The 17369-nt window shown below is 43.4% G+C and overlaps 1 protein-coding gene across 10 annotated transcripts; it reads left to right on the top strand.

Moving 5' to 3' along the window:
• Positions 1-758: 758 nt before the first annotated feature.
• Positions 759-13125, top strand: TP53INP1 (tumor protein p53 inducible nuclear protein 1). 10 transcript variants are annotated; one of them, XM_065054031.1, is made up of 6 exons: positions 783-896; positions 3397-3655; positions 3997-4280; positions 4732-5083; positions 7242-7275; positions 9661-13125. In XM_065054031.1, exons 3-6 carry the CDS (start codon positions 4169-4171, stop codon positions 9676-9678), a joined length of 516 nt encoding a protein of 171 aa, XP_064910103.1. In that variant the 5' UTR covers positions 783-896; positions 3397-3655; positions 3997-4168; the 3' UTR covers positions 9679-13125. The 10 variants fall into 10 exon arrangements, with proteins under 10 accessions (XP_064910105.1, XP_064910102.1, XP_064910098.1 ...); XM_065054033.1 differs by lacking the exon at positions 3397-3655 and having other exon boundaries at positions 759-896; positions 4735-5083; XM_065054030.1 differs by lacking the exon at positions 3397-3655 and having other exon boundaries at positions 759-896.
• Positions 13126-17369: the final 4244 nt, after the last annotated feature.

Raw genomic sequence — 17369 nt, 5'->3', positions numbered from 1 at the left:
AGACCCCAAATATCAGAGCAATGGAACAGCTCTGCTGCGAGGACGGGCTGAGAGAGCTGGGGCTGTTCAGCCTGGAGAAGGGAAGGCTCCGGGGAGACCTTATTGCAGCCTACTTAAATGGGGCTTAGAAGTAAGATGGGGGCAGACTTTTTACCAAGTGACAGGACAAAGGGCAATGTTTTTTAACTGAAAGAGGGTAGATTTAGATTGATATAAGGCAAATGTTTTTCAATATGAGAGCAGTGAGCCCCTGGACTAGGTTGCCCCACAGTGTTTAAGGCCAAGTTGGATGGGGCTCTGAGCAACCTGACCTAGTACAAGATGTCCCTCCCCACAACAGGGAGGTTGGGCTAGATGCTCTTTGAAGACCCCTCTCGACCCAAACCGCTCTATAAATCAAGACTGTGCATATTTAATTACTAATCAAACACACATGTTCAATTAACTTGCATATTTTGTTCCATTGTTAATGAATATTTTGTACAATTAATTACCTCTGTTCATAACCACCTGCTTTCCAAGTTAACCATGTAACTACCAGCTTCACGGAATTACACAAGCAGCCTCCCACACCGTGTTCAGCATTTCATTACCTCAAATTTCGCAAATTTATTTGCAGCCGACGACCACCGTGAGGGCGGGGCCGGGGCGGGGTGTGGGGGGGCGTGTCCAGGCAGCTCGGCCCCGCCCCCGCCCCGCGGCTCCCCCAGCCGCGTCCCTGCCCGCCCGTCACGTGCGTTAGCGACAGCCGGCGGCGGCGCCCATTGGCGGATGGGCGGGGAGGGGCGGGGCCGGGGCGGCCGGTCCGTCAGCTGCGCTCCGCGGCTATAACAACAAAGGGCTCCGCGGGGCGCAGGGTTTTGTGCGGCCGCGGGGCCGGGAGTAGCGCGGTCCAGGTGAGTTCGCTTTGCGGGACTGGGGCCGGACTCGCTGCCGGCGTCCTGGCTCACGTACGGCGGCGTGTAATGTGGTCTGAGCGCCCGGGCCAGACGGTGAAAAGCAGCAGCGGAGCTCCCGTCTCTCTGGGCGCCTCTCCCGGCTTCTTTCTCCTCGGGAAACACCGAGGGCGGGAGGGTTTTGCCGTTTTCGCGGCTGTCGAGCGGTAGTCCCGTCCCCCCGCCCAGCGGCGGGCAGGGCTCCGGGCGCAGCCGGGAAGGTGAGCGGCTGCCGCGGGCTCTGCCGGGTCACCGCCGCCCCGCGGAAAGCGGCTTGTTGGAGCCTCCTGCTGGTAACCGAGCGGCCGCGGAGCTGAGGGCAGGGGGGATCAGCGGCCAGAGGCGAACGAGAACTGCAGAAGGGATTCGGGAAGGGTGTCTTGTCTTCTGTTTCCTTTTTTTTTTTTTTAACTTAGAATGCACTCTGTCTCTGCTAGGCTAGAATGAAAAAAAAATGAAAGCAGCAATTCAATGTTGTTGGCATGCATTGGATGTGTTATCTGTAACAGCCTTTTATCGCTGCTGTAGCTGAGTCAGCTGTTCCTGGTCCTGTCTTTTCTTGCAGCTGGTAGATCCTGTCTGAGACGGGGGCACCTTGTACCTCTCTTTCAGCCGCTGTCTCATTCGCCTCCCCTAACGATGGCCCGTAATAAATGTCACTTCTTGGTTCCCGTCTGACTTACACAATAGCATGGAAGTGTGGCATGTTTAGAGGCACTTGTCCAAAAGGATGTGAAGACATCACCTAGTTTCCAAATGATTCAGATGTGTGGTTATTTTCAAACCTCCTTGGGGTGGGGGGAGGGGAAAATGGGACAGTCTGCTTTTGATCTACAGGAAGATATTTATGGGCCAAAAGCTGTAGTTTGTTTAGCTTGTGTTCTCAGGAACGGTGATGTCCCTTTTCTTTGTTAGGGGTTAATTAGTTGACGTTGCTGTGGTGCCTATGGAGCCCTAATGTAGGAGTGAGAGCTCTCATCTTGTTCCACTGTACACACAGAACAAAAAGACAGCCCTTGCCTGGAGGTACTTCCAGGCTACATCTAGGAAAGCAGTAAAGCATGCGTGCGGCAGTGGGAGTACAGGGAAAGCCAGTGCTGACCAGCAGTTAGGCTATGGCTTGCTAGTTTGCCTAAAGAAAAAACAAAGTCTTTTGTTCATAGGCCTTGTGCCAGAAGAGGGTTAGGGATGGATGTGGAAGATAGCTGGAAAGCTACAGACTTCAGGCTTTCACTTGGAGTCTGCTTCTTTATCCATGGCAAGCTCAGTCTGTATCTGAAGTGCTCAAACCTTCTCAAGAAGATGCTTAGGAGCATTGTGGGCATTTGGCATTTCCTTAGGTAACCCACCCAGGGCTTAGCAACTTTAATGGTTAAAAGTGTTTCCTGCTAGTAACCACTGAAAACCGAACTTTATTGCAGTTAAAAGCCACTTCTGCTTGCTGTGAATGTAGAGGGGAATAAATGTTTGCCTCTTTCTTCACATAATTGACTGCTGTTGTCATTTTTCCTTCTCTCTGTTAAGCCTTTCCATTTTTAAAATGTTATTGCTTTTCTTTAAACTTCTGATCATTCTTGTAGTTCTCTTTAAGAGAGCCAGGATGCTTCACTTTCAGGTGTGGTCCTAAGGAACCATCTTTTATCACTACTGCAGCTGAGCCAGTTGTTCCTAGGCTTGTGTTTTCCTGCAGCTGACAGTTCCTGTTGAAGAACTAGAGTGAATAACAACTCCTGAGTTAGCCTGTACTTTTCCATATTGCTTCTGAAGGCTACTTTAAATTCTAATCTTATCCTTTTGTGCTGTTTTAGTAAGGTGGTAGCTGCATAAATGTTTCTAGGAGCTGTATTGTATGGAGCTTGTCTTTGCATTGAAGAAGGTGGTGATGGAGTCTGTGGTCCTGGGGTAGAGTGATCTAGGAGGCCAAAATGACTCTTCAGTGAGAGTTATAGGGTGAAACAAGGTATACTGGCCTTAAATAATATTCGTTATGGGTTGTAGTCTGGATTTGTCTAGTGTACTGTGTCTTACTCCCTTTCTCTTCCCGAATGCAGGCACACACACCCTCTTACATGCATATCTTCTTCTCTATTTAATTATTAAACAAGTATTTAATCTGTAATAATTCTGACATGCTGTGATAATTCAAATATTTCTATGGTGGAATTAACCTGTAATTAATATGAATATTTTTCATGTATAGTCTTTACTTATTCAGCTACTTTAATGGCTTCTGTTTATTGGCTCATACATAAATATTCAAAGGCTGTAAGCATGCTGATCTGATGCAGTTGAACATTCAGCTTCTCAGCAGTGATGGGATTTTTCACCTTAACTACCAAATATAGAGTTTGGGCTTATTGTGACTAATTACATGTAGATTTAAGGAAGTGTATTGAGAAATAAACCTTAGTTTTAATTAAGCATACAAGTTACTTTTCCTTATTACTTATACTTACCATAGATGACTAGCTGAGCACTTGCTGTGGAAATGATCCCACCGTTGACTATGTAGTGTGCTTTGAACCTGAAGAGGGGATGCGCCTTCCTGCGGTGTCTGTGTGTGATGGGAGAGAGAAGATGCGCTGCCCTGGGCACCCCCGGGAGCCCTTGCAGGAGTCTCTGTGGGAGCTGTGAGGCTGTGTCAACAGGGGAGATGCCATGTCTGGAGCAGACAATGTGCACTTGCCCTTCACATCTCTGTGTGACCAGGAGGAAGACAGGTGGGGAGCTGGGGGAGCATCTCTGTGCGTGTAGGTGCAAGACTCCTGTACAAAAGTCCTCTCCTCCCGTAGGAGAATGTGGGGATCAGCAGCCAAACAGACCTTTGCACGGGGAGGAGGAGGATATAGAAGAAGGCACTCAGCTCTGAGGAGAGACCTAGGGTTTTTCTGTGTGTATCTAAGTGGAAGGGAATGGTGAATGCCAGTGAAGCTGCCTCTTCTTTTGGGGGAAAAATGTTCACTGATGCCTCAGACTGCACTAATGCGAGGGTTTTTAATTTGTTCCCTAGGGATGTTACATATTGCTTTGTCATTAAGACCTCTGTCATAATTTTTTGCAGGTTTCACATAAACTGTTTACCAGTCATGCCTCTGCGTGTCCTGTACCTAAGCTGATAGAGCATCTATGCACTTCAATCTCAAGTCTATGCCACTCTGCTAGTACAGTGTGAGCTGTGCCTTGAACCTTGGATATAAAGACTTACCAACCAAAGTCTTGTTCTTGCCTTAGTGATGTTCCAGAGGTTAAATAACATGCTCATGGGAGAGATTAATAGCTTGTCCAGCCAAGAGCCAGAGTTCAGTGAGAAAGAAGATGACGAGTGGATTCTGGTTGACTTTATAGGTAAGGTGCCTGTCAAATGTAAGCTCTGCCTAGAAGTCAGTAGCTTGGGAGAAACTTTAACTAAGAAAAACCAGTGTGGATTAGATAGTAGGGTGTCTCCCAAACAAATGTACCAAAACATGTTATGTAAACTGATGAGAAAAATTATGTCAGGTTTATAAGCCTGACACAGGCTTCAGCAGAACAGATAAAATGTGTTTGACTCATTACACAATTGTCTTGTTTTACTGATAACAGTTGTTTTACGTGTCTAGCATGGCTTGTCAGGGAACTCCCTTTTCACCTCCCCTTTAAAAAAAAAGAAATTGTACGTGCTGATAGGGGTTTATTTCTGTTTCTTTGTTTTGTTTTCTATGTCCTGTTTCTGGCTATGTGCAACCTTGTTGTTTTCGACCTCCTGCAATCACCAACTTCCATGGGTTCCTCTCAACTGACTAATGGCCACCTACAGCAGACGCTTGCACTAATTGCTCCGTGGAGGAAGCAGACATCACTGAAGCATCGGTAGTGGATGGCTCACCCGTCTTCTCTTGTTTACCGTCCCCCTTGGAACACTTGCCAGAAGCCGGCGAGTCTTGCTTCATCCAGTTCGAGTCATGTCCCATGGAGGAGAGCTGGTTTATCACCCCACCCCCATGTTTTACTGCAGGTGGATTAACCACTATTAAGGTGGAAACCAGTCCGATGGAGAACCTCCTCATAGAGCATCCCAGCATGTCTGTGTATGCTGTCCACAATACCTGTCACAGCCTTAATGAGACTGGATGTGGCGATGAGGAGTTTCACAGCCCAGGTAGTCCCAGGTATGTCTGGCTTCTCTTGTCAAGGAGCTCTGTTGCTGAAAATATCTGGTTTCTACTTGATCAGCTTAGACACTTAATACTGAATTTTCCGGCTTATTTTAGAGCAAGTGAATAAAGCATGGATACTAGACAAGGTGGGTATGGTGGTCAGGGCTGCCTGCTTAGAAAAAATGTTATACAAGATGACCCTGGCAGGAAATGGTTGGGTATGCTATTTTGACACTGCAGTGAATATTTATGGAGCTTAATTGTTCCCTCACAGAATATATTCCAGTCCTGTTGAAACTGGTGGCAGTTAACTGGATAGCTGATAACGTAGGTTTTAAAGTACTTTGCCCCCTCCATAGCTATGTGTATTTTTCATAACTATTAGTCAGAACCCTTTCAGTCACCTTGTGAGATGCAAAATATTACTTTAACTATCCTGACAAGGAAGTCTATTTTGGTATTTTATGTTCCTCAATCTAGTGATAGATTAGGGCAGGATTACATTTTTCCACAGATGGCTTGTGGAACAAAAGCAAGGAGAAATATTGCACAAAACTTACCTCAAGGTAAAAGTTTATGCTGCAGACTTCTACTTTTAGCAAGGTAAAAGTTGTGCAGTTAGATTTCTTTTTCTTTTGGGAGTCCTAAAGATCTGACCATGTGGAATTATTGCAGATGCATGCTTGTTGTGTGCTGCTTCTTCAGTGGTAGATGCCCAGAATATACAAATATGAGTATAGTGATATATGATAGAATAGATTATTTCAGTTGGAAGGGTCCTACAGTGATCTTCTAGGCCAACTGCCTGACTACTTTGGAGCTGACCAAAAGTTAAAGCATGGTATTAAGAGCATTGTCCAAATGCCTCTTAAACACTGACAGGCTTGGGGCACTGAAGAGTTCTCTAGGAAGCCCGTTCCAGTGTTTGACCACTTGCTCAGTAAAGAAATGCTTCCTCATGTCCAATCTAAACGTCCCCTGGTGCAGTTTTGAACCATTCCCATGTGTCCTGTCACTGGATCCCAAGGGTCAGAGCTCAGCACCTCCCTCTCCATGTCCCCTCCTCAGGGAGCTGCAGAGAGCAATGAGGTTGCCCATCAGCCTCCTTTTGCCCAAAATAGACAAGCCTAAAGTCCTCAGCTGCCCCTCACAGGACATTCCTTTCAGCCCTTTCACCATCTTGGTTGCCCTCATCTGAATTCATTCAAGGACTATGCATGTATTCAAGTATCCATAGATGTATACAAATAGAATATTTTTGCCATCATGTCTCCATACTTGCCCATGTATTTGTGGATTTGAAAACAAAGGGGTGTTTTGTGAATCCTGGTTAATAACAAAGACTGACTTGTCCTCCTGTCTGGTGCCTACACTTAGAAACAATTGGAAAAAAACCCAACATATTATGGTAAGCTTTGTTACACATAAAAAAAAAATCAGTGTAATGGTAGAGTTGCTGTAGGTAGATGCCCATTGACTTTTCTGACGTCCTTGCCATATTTAAAGTTCTTACGTCAAAGAAGTGTGTGACTCTGAGATGACATGCTGCTGTATAATATTGAAATATATGGCTGCTCCATTGATCTTGGAGACCAGGGGATTTGTATAAATATTTGGAGAGGGCAGTTTGAGATGTTAAGCATCAGGGGTCTAGTTTAACTTAAATCGGGGGGAAGCTGTGAGCACATAGCACCTTTAAATTGAGGATCTGAAGGAACCTGCAAGAGAACTGTAGGCTGTAAGACATACCCTAGTGAAAGACAGCAGATCAGTTTATCTAAAATACTGATTACGGGGGATAGTAACATACAAAGTAAGACTCTGACTTTTCTCAGACTTGTGAACTAGGGATAATGGTATAAATTCCTCTAGAGACGAATCTCGTGTTGTGCTGTACATTTAAGCTGCTTTAATGTGTTGCAAAGCTAAAGGTGTGTGGCCTCAACTGGTGTGTAAGTTTCTTCACATGTAATTTGGTGCTGTTGCTTTGTCAGAGGACTGAGGCTTTTGTAAAGAGTTATTTAGGGTGTCAGAACTGGGAGTAGACTGAAGTCTAAAGCTGAGGTAAATTACAGAAACTGGGAAAATTGCTTACACTGATAACGCAGTAAGTTTCAGAAACTGTTTTGAAGTGATTAGTGGTTTAATGGTTGGCCATTTAACATTGTAGGGCCAAGAAAAGCTGCTTAAGGCACACTGGCACAGTAAGTACTACTGTTTTGGGACAGTGCTTTTTGTTTGATCAGGCTGCTAGCAACACTGCTTCATCTAGAGCCTTGTCTGCCAAAACAATACTGGTTTTAGGACTAACCTTTGTGCCAAATGATGTTACTTGATCAAGCCTAACTACTTCTGCTTTAACAAGCCAAAATGCTAAGTGCAGAAAAAATTACTTAAGTATTAATTGGGGTGGGGCCTGAAGCCTTTAATGTTTCTTGTGAGGTCTGGCTCTATAGCGCAACTAGCAGAATATTTATGCTTTCTAGCAAAATAGATGCCAGGAACATAGCAGCAAATGTATGTAGTGGCCGTTTGCCTTTAGGTGCAGCCCCTCTCAAATGGCATTTTGACCACACTGGTGAAGGCTCATCAGCCCTGTTCTGTGTCCAGCTCTGTAGGGCCAGGCTACCAAAGGCAACTACTAAGAATGCTACATTTTGAAAGAGTATATGGCCTTCTAGCTAATTCAAATCACCTCTGCTATCCCAGTTTCACTTTGAGATGGCAAGCAGAAGAGTGTTGGTTTGAAAACCAGTGCTGGAAGGGTATTTGATAAGAGGGGAAAAGAGCTCAAACATCTTCAACCAGGAATTTTAAACCAGTTTTTCTCCTTTTGTAAAGGAAATCTGTTTTCTCCTTTTAAACTCCTTTTGAAGGAGAAGGGTGTTGTATAAACTTCCCCCGTTCATCAACCTAGTCATTTTTCCATAACAAACCACAATCCTTTGTATTAGAAGTTGATTCCTTTCACTTGCTAATGACATGCAGCAGGGGCATGCTTAAGAAATACGGGTTCTAATAACACAATGTGGTGTGGCTTCCCAGCTCCTTACAGCTTTCCCAAGAAAGCTTTTGGCTGAAGTTCCACCTCTAGCACTGTTGAACCTGTTAAGGGATGGCTCCACGTAGAAAACAGTAGCTCTGTGCTTGCAGGCACACTCATGTAAGTTAAACTGGTGTAATCTGCATAGACAAAGTGTTTACAAGGCACTGTGAATTGATTTGTGCTGTCTTATTCACTTATTTCTTGCTTGGTATTTCAAGTGCTAAGTTTAGGACAGCATCCAGTGAGTAAATGGGAAAAATCGACACGTCACACATGACTATTCTGGAGTCGGTAGGCTTTAGTCAGTCATCTCAAGCTGGCCAAGGAGCCAAAAGCAAGTGGATTTGTATATTTAAAAGGAAAAAGCAGAGAGGAGGGAGGAGGACTCCCTTGCTGACAGGGTGCTTTGCTCCAGTGTGGAGTGTGGGGAGGCAGAAGAGCTCAGTTCTCTGCCAGGCACCTGTAGGACCCCAAGAGCAAGGCTGAGAGCATGTAGTGTGGGCACAGCGGATGAGACTTACATGTACAGAGACATCATACAATATGAGCAACTTAAGCTCCTCCAGAGGAGATTTTTATTATAGAGGCATGTTAGTGCTGAAAAAATGACTTCCCAAGAGGCTTCTTGCTCATGCCTGAGCAATCTCCTGCTTTTGCAGACACCCTTCCAGGGCACCACTGAGTTGAGAGCTGGTAGTTGGGTCCTGGGTGGGGAGGGAGGAGGCAGGTAGCTCCAATACCGCTGGTCTCACAGCAGCTGTGGCACTTGGGCTTGGGGTTTGCTTGGCTTTTAAAACTGCTAGGCTATTTTTAGCTTCACTTTGGAAGTTTCAGGAAACACGAGTGATTGTTCTGTCAAGTAGGGAAGTCCTTTTTCAGTACGTCAGTCCCTGCTTGCATAGGCCGCTGGTTTGTTTTTTTTCAGTAGTGCATGATGGAATAAGGATTTTCCAGAACTGCTGACTCTTTGCTCATGAAATCTAGAAGGCTGGCTGGGGAACAGTCCTTCTAAGTTATTTTCTGTGTGTGTCACAACTGGTCTATCTTTCCCATTCCTCTGCATAAACATTGTTTGGATTTACTTGTGTGGCTGGCAATCTAAACACACTTTCATTAGTGTGCTGCTGTTTTCAGGCCAAACCACCTACGTTCAAGATGATTTTAAACCAAACTTTGCCTAATGGATAACTCCAAAGTCTTCTAAAGCTGGAGCAGTGTGACACATAGTGCCTTGTTTCTGATCTATTTTGCATCTTGGCCTTAGTGTGGTGTGGTGGGAAAGGGTGCAATAGCATAATACACCAGAAGTCCAAAGGCTATTGTGGTGCCTTCACACTAAATGTGAGCTAGCAGCACTACGCATTACTTACCAGGTGGTTTTCCTAAACTGGCTTGACCTTGCCTCAGCCCAAACCCCTGTCAAGTAGGAGGATGCCCTTTTGAAACAATGAATGTTCATGTCCATGTTCTGTCACCCTCTATGGTTTGCATGTCTTTCCAGTGCAATTCAGTAGTGACTGATACCTGCTTGTTATGTTTCTAGACTGGAGGCCCAAAATGAAACGGGACAGCGTGTTCACTGCTACGTCACAGCTCTTGCTACTCGTTCAGCTTTTCTGGAAAAAAACAAGAGCTTTCGTCCTACCCACTGGATAAAAGAGCATAATGAAAGACACTATCTCAACAGAAATGGTCTTCGTCGCCAAAACCTTACCAGGGATTGCCACTCTCGGCAAATCAAGCACAATGGACTGTTTGTTCACCAGCCTTGCCAGCGTCAGTTCAATTACTGATGGCTCCTGTGGTTTTAATCTATGGTCTAATTGTCTTAGGTTGCTCTTGTTTTCATGCGTAGGTAAGTGTGGTCAATCTGAAGCTGATCATCAGTCCCTCAAATACAATCGTAACTAGTGTTGCATTTGTTTGAAATTACACATAAGTCTCCAAACATCTTGCAGCAAGCCCTAAACATTGATGTTAAATATCAATGTCTTGGAAGCCTGTCAGTACAATAGTTTGTGTGCTGTTTTATAAACTATGATGTATAGATGGGTTCTTAGTTGGTATTTTAAAGAAACTTAACTGAGATGGAAATCAGTTACATTTTGCATTAATCCAAGTGGAGTTAGAAAATTTGAGGTTAGCTGTGTGCTTTAATGACCAGTACTTGGCAGCTTGTGTATCTGTATTCGACATACGATTACTGTCTAACAAGGAAATACTATAGCTGCTGGCGGATATTATATAGCTATGCTGAACTGTTACAGGAAGGACATCTAATCTAAATTACCTAGTACCTACTTCTGTTAGTGGAGTCTCTGTAGGTGTGTTGGGTACTTAATATGTGTATCAGAAAGGGGTTAAATGTCCCCCCCAGCAATATTGTTGCAGAATGATATGGCACTGGTGTTACAGATGTAGTACCTCACAGTGGAGTGGAAGGAAAAGTGGACCTGTGGGTTAAGTGCAGATGCACAACCCAGAGAGATAAACTGGGTTTTACTTGGTACAGTTAGAGTTCTTGCTCCCTTTCTCTAACTATTTCTCTTTCTGTCTTTGAAAGATGTATTTCCCCTACCCTATTTCGTTTAATCGCTAGTCTAGTTAAAGGAAAAATATGGTGGATCAACCATTATTTTAATCCCATCAGTAGCTGACTGTTCTTTAAAGAAGTCAGGCTGATGGACAGCTATTTCTGAGCTGCTAATTGCTGTTAGATTGTCTCATATTTACGGATTGAGGGTAGCTCAAATGTACCTACAAAGAAAATTTTATCAGAAGTTCTAGTTGTATCTCTTTCTCTCTCTATGAAAATGAAGTCTGAGTTAATTGTGACTGGAAATGAAGGGCAGTGTGTGGCAGGGAGAAGAGCATGCTGGAAAAAAGTACAGAACTAAACCTGATGATAACAAGGTATACAAAAACTGAGAGAGATCAGCAGTGATTGTTCTTCTAGCCCATTGGGGTCAAAAGGACTGGATAGCAATTCTGTGAGCCAACAGGAAAGAAAAGCCATTCAAAACTAACAAGTAGTTTTCTTAAGAACACCGTGCAAGATGTTTTGGAAGTTGGCAGGCCCTTAAAAAAGTAAAGTTCACGTGTTAACAAAGAGTGTGTGTTTTACACAGCAGCCATATAGCATGCCAAACCCTGATAAATCAATCTGGGAAGTAGATGAAATGGCTGTGGAGGTGAGGAAGCAGAAATCTGCACAAAAAGAAGGGGGAAGCATAAGTAAATTTATCCCCCTTTCTGTCAGTGCTTAATGTGACTTACTGTTTTGTTTGTTTTTTTCCCCCTTGTGTTTAGTGCCTAGGGCATTAAAGTGTTAACATGACATTCAACCGTGTCTTCCAGTAGACCTTATACAGGAGTTAGTATAAGGAGTCATGTGAGGAGTCTTTTTAATACCAGGCAAGACGAATAATGTGAATTATTCCAGACCTATGAAGTATTTTAAATGCAGCCAAATGCTTCAATTTCACTGAAGCAAAACCCCGACAATTTGTATTGGCCTTGATGTAGTGGTACTGTTGCACATTCTGCAGCTGGAATTGTTGTGGAACATATTCAGTGTACAGGAAACATCATTTATAATCTCTTGCTGCAGATGTGCTGCTTCACTGGGATTAGTTAGAATTGTTGCAAAGGGATTTTGACAAATGGTTGAAAGTATAAAAGCAAGTGATGCTTTCCTGGATACACTAGTCTTTTTAAGACGTATGAAATTCACGTGGACAATGAAAGAGAACAAGATTGGTTACATCTTGAGTTTCCAAAACAGATTTGGTTCCTATTCTTTTCAGCAGTATGTGCCCATGTCCATACAACAGTTCTTTTGCGGTCCAAATACTCTGGTTTACCTGCAAATAGCTGCAGTTTCATCAGTCTATCATGCCTTCATAAATACTTACTTGCCTCAGATTATCTACTTTTATCACTCCAACTCTTTGCCCAGCTTAAGCTTCTTTCTCCTCACTGCCAACTTTCTAGCTCAGGAAAATCCTTTGCTTTCCTGTATCACTTTTCTTTATATAAAGGTAACTACTTTCCTTCAGCTTTAATTTTCTTAAAGTGAAATGAAGGAAGATGGAGTCTCCACCTCCCCATGTTGGAAGGAGTAAGTAATCCTTTAACTGTTAACAGGGAGATGGAGTTGAGAGTATAAGGCTCCCAGGCATTACAATGAGAGCCTTGGTCTGTTTTTCTCTGTAGGCAAGTAAGTGCAACTTTAGACTGCTCCTAGAATTGGGAGATACTGATCTTTTTATACTACATTACTAGATAACTTTCTGGTGATGAAAGCCTATATCTTTCAGGATATAAACTGTTTTGTTGCACAAAGCTGTGCTTCTCAATTTGTAATATTGGAAACCATATTATTGCGCGAGATAGTGCTGCATCAATGGCTTTTTGTTAATTTGTTTTACATATTTATGTTGGTCTAGCCCTGGTTTGTGCCTGGAGCTATTGGGCAATTAATTTGTTTTGGTTTTCTGTTTTAGTAGTGAACTGTGTGGCTTTTTATATGGGTTTTGAATTGTATTAAAGTGTGTGTTTTTTCTTGTGAAAGTGGAGGCCTTGCACTGTCTCATGCTGATTGATATTCATGAATCTTGCTGAAACTGTATTTTCATATGTACTGGTTAATAGACAGATTTGCATTTTAAACTGTGCCTTCTACACAGCAAACTTGAAGATTCAAAAGGGACATTTCAGTTAGGATTAATACTGTACATCAGTCTATGCATATATGGCAGCTTCTCTCCAGAGCCACTTTTCTATTTGTAGCAGTTCTTTTGATATGAAAGAATGTCTGGCTCTTATTTTTAATAGTTTAACACAAGCTGAAAACCAACAAAATACAGCACTTTGCCAAAAAGTAGCATTGCTTAACCAGTGTGTATTTTCTAAAGCAATCTTCTGTATTTTGTTTTCCTAGTGCGTTCTGCTCACCATGGGGAGGACATGATCTTAACTCTCAATAAAAAAAATGGCCTATTAAAAATTGTCAGTCTGTTCTTTTATGTTGCAGGTTGGTCAAAATGCAAATGCCTGAGCACCCTATTGAGGTGTGGTAGGTACAGGTACCGAGTATCTTGAAATGCTTGCTCTGGTACAGAAATTCCTCAGGAAATCAGTTTGCATTGCTGATCAAGTGACCATGTGTGGTGTAAGTAGTGTTTTACACCTCTGCCAGCTGCTGCCTTTCCTGGTCAGAATGCAGAAGTGCCATAGGTGAACAGGCCAGAGAGAAAAACATTGTCACTTAAGTACGTGCACGAGGTGGGGAGAAGGTTTTTCCTTATCCAGGCTGAAGCTCTCCTGTGTCAACTCATACCCGTTGCCTTTCATCCTCCTGTCATGCACCACCATGAAGAAGCTGTGTGGAAGGCAGTTGTTAGCATTCAAGAAGTGGAAGCAGGGACAGGTAACCTGTGAGTAACATAGGGATCCTGTGCAAATGCCCATGGGTGTTGTTAGGAAAGACAAACCCAAGCCATCTGCAATAGAACCTGGCAAGGGATGCAGAGGACACCAGGCCTTCCATGGATATATGAGCTGCAAAAGGAAGATGAGAGAAAATGTGAGCCTGCTGCTAAACAGGGCAGGAGTCCTTGTGACAAGGGACATGGAGAAGGCTGAGGTCACCTTTGCTTTGGTCTATGCTGGTAAGACCAACCTTTGGGAATTGCAGGCCCCTGGGGCCAGTGGGAAAGGCTAGACCAAAGAAGATCAACCCTTGGCTGAGATAGGGAAAGAAACACCTAAAGAGATGGTATGTACACAGATCTATGGGACACAGCCATGAATGGTGAAGGAGCTGGCTGATGTCATTGTGAATCTGTTTTCAATTATCTTATAGGTGATAACAATGGACAGGATTCCTGAGGGCTAAAAAGAACCCATGCACACACACAAAAAGAAAACACAAGGAAAACAAACAAAAAAACCACCACAAAACAAATGTCCTTCCTATTTTCAAGAAGGACAAGGGGAGCTACAAGACAGTCAGTCTCATATGGATCTCTGAGAAGGTGATGGAGCAAATAATCCTGGAAACCATTTCCAAATGTGAACAAGAAGGTGATTAGGAGTAACCAGATTAGAAAACTGGCTCAGTGTATGAGGGGAGAGCAGTGGACACAGTGTATCTTGACTTCAGCAAGGCTTTTAACAGTGGAGAAAAATGGCTTGACAGGAACCTCATTAATTCAACAAGGGGAAATGTGGAGTCTTCTACCTGGGGGAAAAATAACTGTAGGCACTAGTACAGGCTGGAGGTCAAGTGGCTGGAAAGCACCTTGTCAGAAAAAGCCCTGGGGGTCCTGGTGGATACCAAGTCAATCATGAGCCAGCAATGTACCCTTGTGACCTCAAAAACTAAAAGCTTCCGGGACTGCATCAGGTAGTGTGTTGCTAGGAGGTGGAGGAAGGTGATTCTTCCTCTCAGCGCTGCTGAGTGTGTCCAGTGCTGATCTTCCCAGGATAAGAGACACGTGGACATACTGGAGAGGACCCAGCAAGAGACCAGGGGGACAATAATAGGGTTGAAGACTGAAATGGGGAGAGGCTGAGAGCTGGGATTGTTTATGCTGGAGAAGAAAAGGAGGGATCTTGTCAGGATATATAAACACCTTATGGAACAGTAAAGAAGACAGAACCAGACTCTTCCCTAGTGGTGCCCAGTGAAAGGACAAAAGGTAATGGGTGCAAGCTGAAATATGAGAAATTCCATTTAAATGTAAGTAATAGGCTCACTGGTCTTATATGGGTTGTGTTCTTCTGGCTTTTGCTGAAAATGTATGTGTGTATATATATATTTCTTTTTTTTCCCCTCCTCTGGTCATCAGGGATCCTCAATCTCTGTGGCTTTTCAAAGACAGTGGAGAGTGGCCTTGCAAGGACATCAGCTAGCTCTCTTGGCACACTGGATGCAAGCTGCTGGGCCCCAGGGAATTGTGTGCGTTGAGTTGTTGCAAGTAGTCCTTGACTTGATTCTCACCCTTTGAACAAACTGGATGACAAAACAATCTGTTTATCTGACAGTGATGAAATGACGTTTGTGCAACAAAGCACCCATCTTTTCAAATGTAGATTTTATGACCCATACATTTATCAAAACGGAGTCTATGCTAACAGCTGTACAGTATTCCGCAGGAGAAAGTTTGACCAACTATGCTTGTATAACCATATCCATACAGATTACCCAACTAGCTATACTGATAGTGTTCCTCTTGAGGGTGCTTATTTTGTACTTAATGCAGCTTTTTAAATTTAGGTTGGACACTTTACAAAACACCGTGAACTAGCACTTTTTAAAAAAAGACTTCTTCATGCCAAAACAAAAATCTTCATATAAAGGGTCATATCAATATAGCCATCTTGACTTAAGTTTAGACTTTTCTAGTTTTCCTGTTTATATAAATCCTTGTACAGCTCTGATGAAGCTAGCATACTAATTACTGTTCTCTGAAACAATACTGATGGAAGAATCACTCTGTTTCCTCATTGAGATGTTCAGTATCTGCTTTCTTTGTCTCATTAGCTTCTTTTAGTGCATGTTTATAACCACAAAAAGCTGTCACCTCCATTATTCAGTGATGCTTGCAAGTAGGGTTCAGGCTTTTTGGCATGCAGAGAAATGACTAATCAAAAGAACAGACTGGTGTTGCTGTGGCACTGTTGTTCCCATGCTGTGGTCACGACACATCAGTCTTAGAATAAATAGGACTGAACTGAGGCTTAACAGGATGTGTATAAAGTTTTGTTTCTCAGCCAGCCTTTTTTTTCATGATAATACTGACCTGGAGCTAGTGCTGTATAACTAATACTTCAGAAGTTAAAGTCCCTTGGGTTGTTCCAAAGTTTTCTGGGCAGGTTGACAGTTGAACATTCAAATACCTTAATCAAGTGGATAACTATATTGCAATTTAGTGGGCAAGCTAAGGAGAAAGAATAGTAACCAAAAGAGAAAACCCAGATAAGAGCAACAAAACTAGGCTAGTGGCCAGGGGCAGACCTCAGATTTCAACTTGCAGATGTGGGCTGTGTCATAAGTCTATGCTTTCTCCTGAAGTGCAACCTTTACATTGTTGTGTCCAAGCAAGATGACCTAGTTGGGCTTTATAATAAGAAATACAATTGTGCCCCCAAGTCAGCGTGAATGTTAAAAGGAGCTCTGCAGAGAACTAGTAGAGGCAGAAAGAGGTGAGAAAGAAGCAGCCTTCAGGCTTTTGGGGAATGTGCCTAATGTGCAACAGCTGTCAGTTTTTGCAAGGTGAATAAAGAAAATTAGATCACAATTAAGAAATGGGGGACTGACATAGACAAGGGGAGACCTCTGCCCACTCCTAGCACTGAATTTCAGCTCTAGCTCTTCCATCTGTGGTGTGAGACTGATAGATAGGAGATGTATTAAATGGGGAGGAGATAAAGGAATTTGGCTTCTGTGGCTCATGACGAATCACCAAACAGCTGAATTAGTAGATACACCCTTACCAAATATCTGCTAATGCTGGGCAGTTTGGGATGGGCTATGGTGGGTCCGTGATGTGTCCTAAACATAGCCAAGATTGGGGCTGTGGGGAATCATAACTCTTAGTCTGCAAGTGCTGAAAAAGTGTTTGATATGGTGCTTGGAAGCTGAAGCATCAGCAGTAAATACTCCTCACCTTGCATGCTTGGGAGGGAAAGCCCAGAGCCCAGCAAACATTACAGTTTGGGAGGGGTGCAACTTCCTACTAGGATTCTTCTTCAGGAGGTGTGTAAAGCTTTAATGGTGCTTTGCTTAGGCTCTGTAGCTGGAGTCATTCTGCATGAAATAAGTTTAAAACTCCCCTTAAAAACAATGAAGTTCATCCACACAAGAGTCCTAGAGCAGGCCTTCTCCTTAACTGTTATAGAACAGTTCTGACAACATGGCTGTGACTCGAAGGACAAAGCCTAGCAGCACAAGCGAATGACCACAGTAAAATATTTACTGCATCAAGGTAAAAATACAGGGGGTGATAATCTGTGTTATTTTGTGCCTGGATCACAGTGGACCTGTGTGCAAATTTTTATAACAAAATTCTGCTCCTATCCTTGGGAACAACCAGGTGGATTCAGAAGCTTTGGGAGAAACATTAAGCACACTTAGTAAATGGTTTTGTCCTGATGGCTTTCAATCTGTACTTTATAGATCCCCAGTAGACCCAGGGCCCCTTCAGAGATCCATAAAAGGATAACCAAGAAAACAACCTCAGCTGT

The sequence above is a fragment of the Columba livia genome, chromosome 2 (assembly GCF_036013475.1).
Source record: "Columba livia isolate bColLiv1 breed racing homer chromosome 2, bColLiv1.pat.W.v2, whole genome shotgun sequence".
Lineage (NCBI taxonomy): Eukaryota > Metazoa > Chordata > Aves > Columbiformes > Columbidae > Columba > Columba livia.
This window is presented reverse-complemented; position numbering and strand designations above follow the sequence as displayed.

Coding starts and splice junctions, on each gene's coding strand:
- TP53INP1 (XM_065054023.1), top strand. CDS start 4,169: ATGTTCCAGAGGTTAAATAACATGCTCATGGGAGAGATTAATAGCTTG. Junction 4,281..4,731: donor GATTCTGGTTGACTTTATAG/GTAAGGTGCCTG, acceptor GGCCACCTACAG/CAGACGCTTGCACTAATTGC. Junction 5,084..9,660: donor CACAGCCCAGGTAGTCCCAG/GTATGTCTGGCT, acceptor TTATGTTTCTAG/ACTGGAGGCCCAAAATGAAA.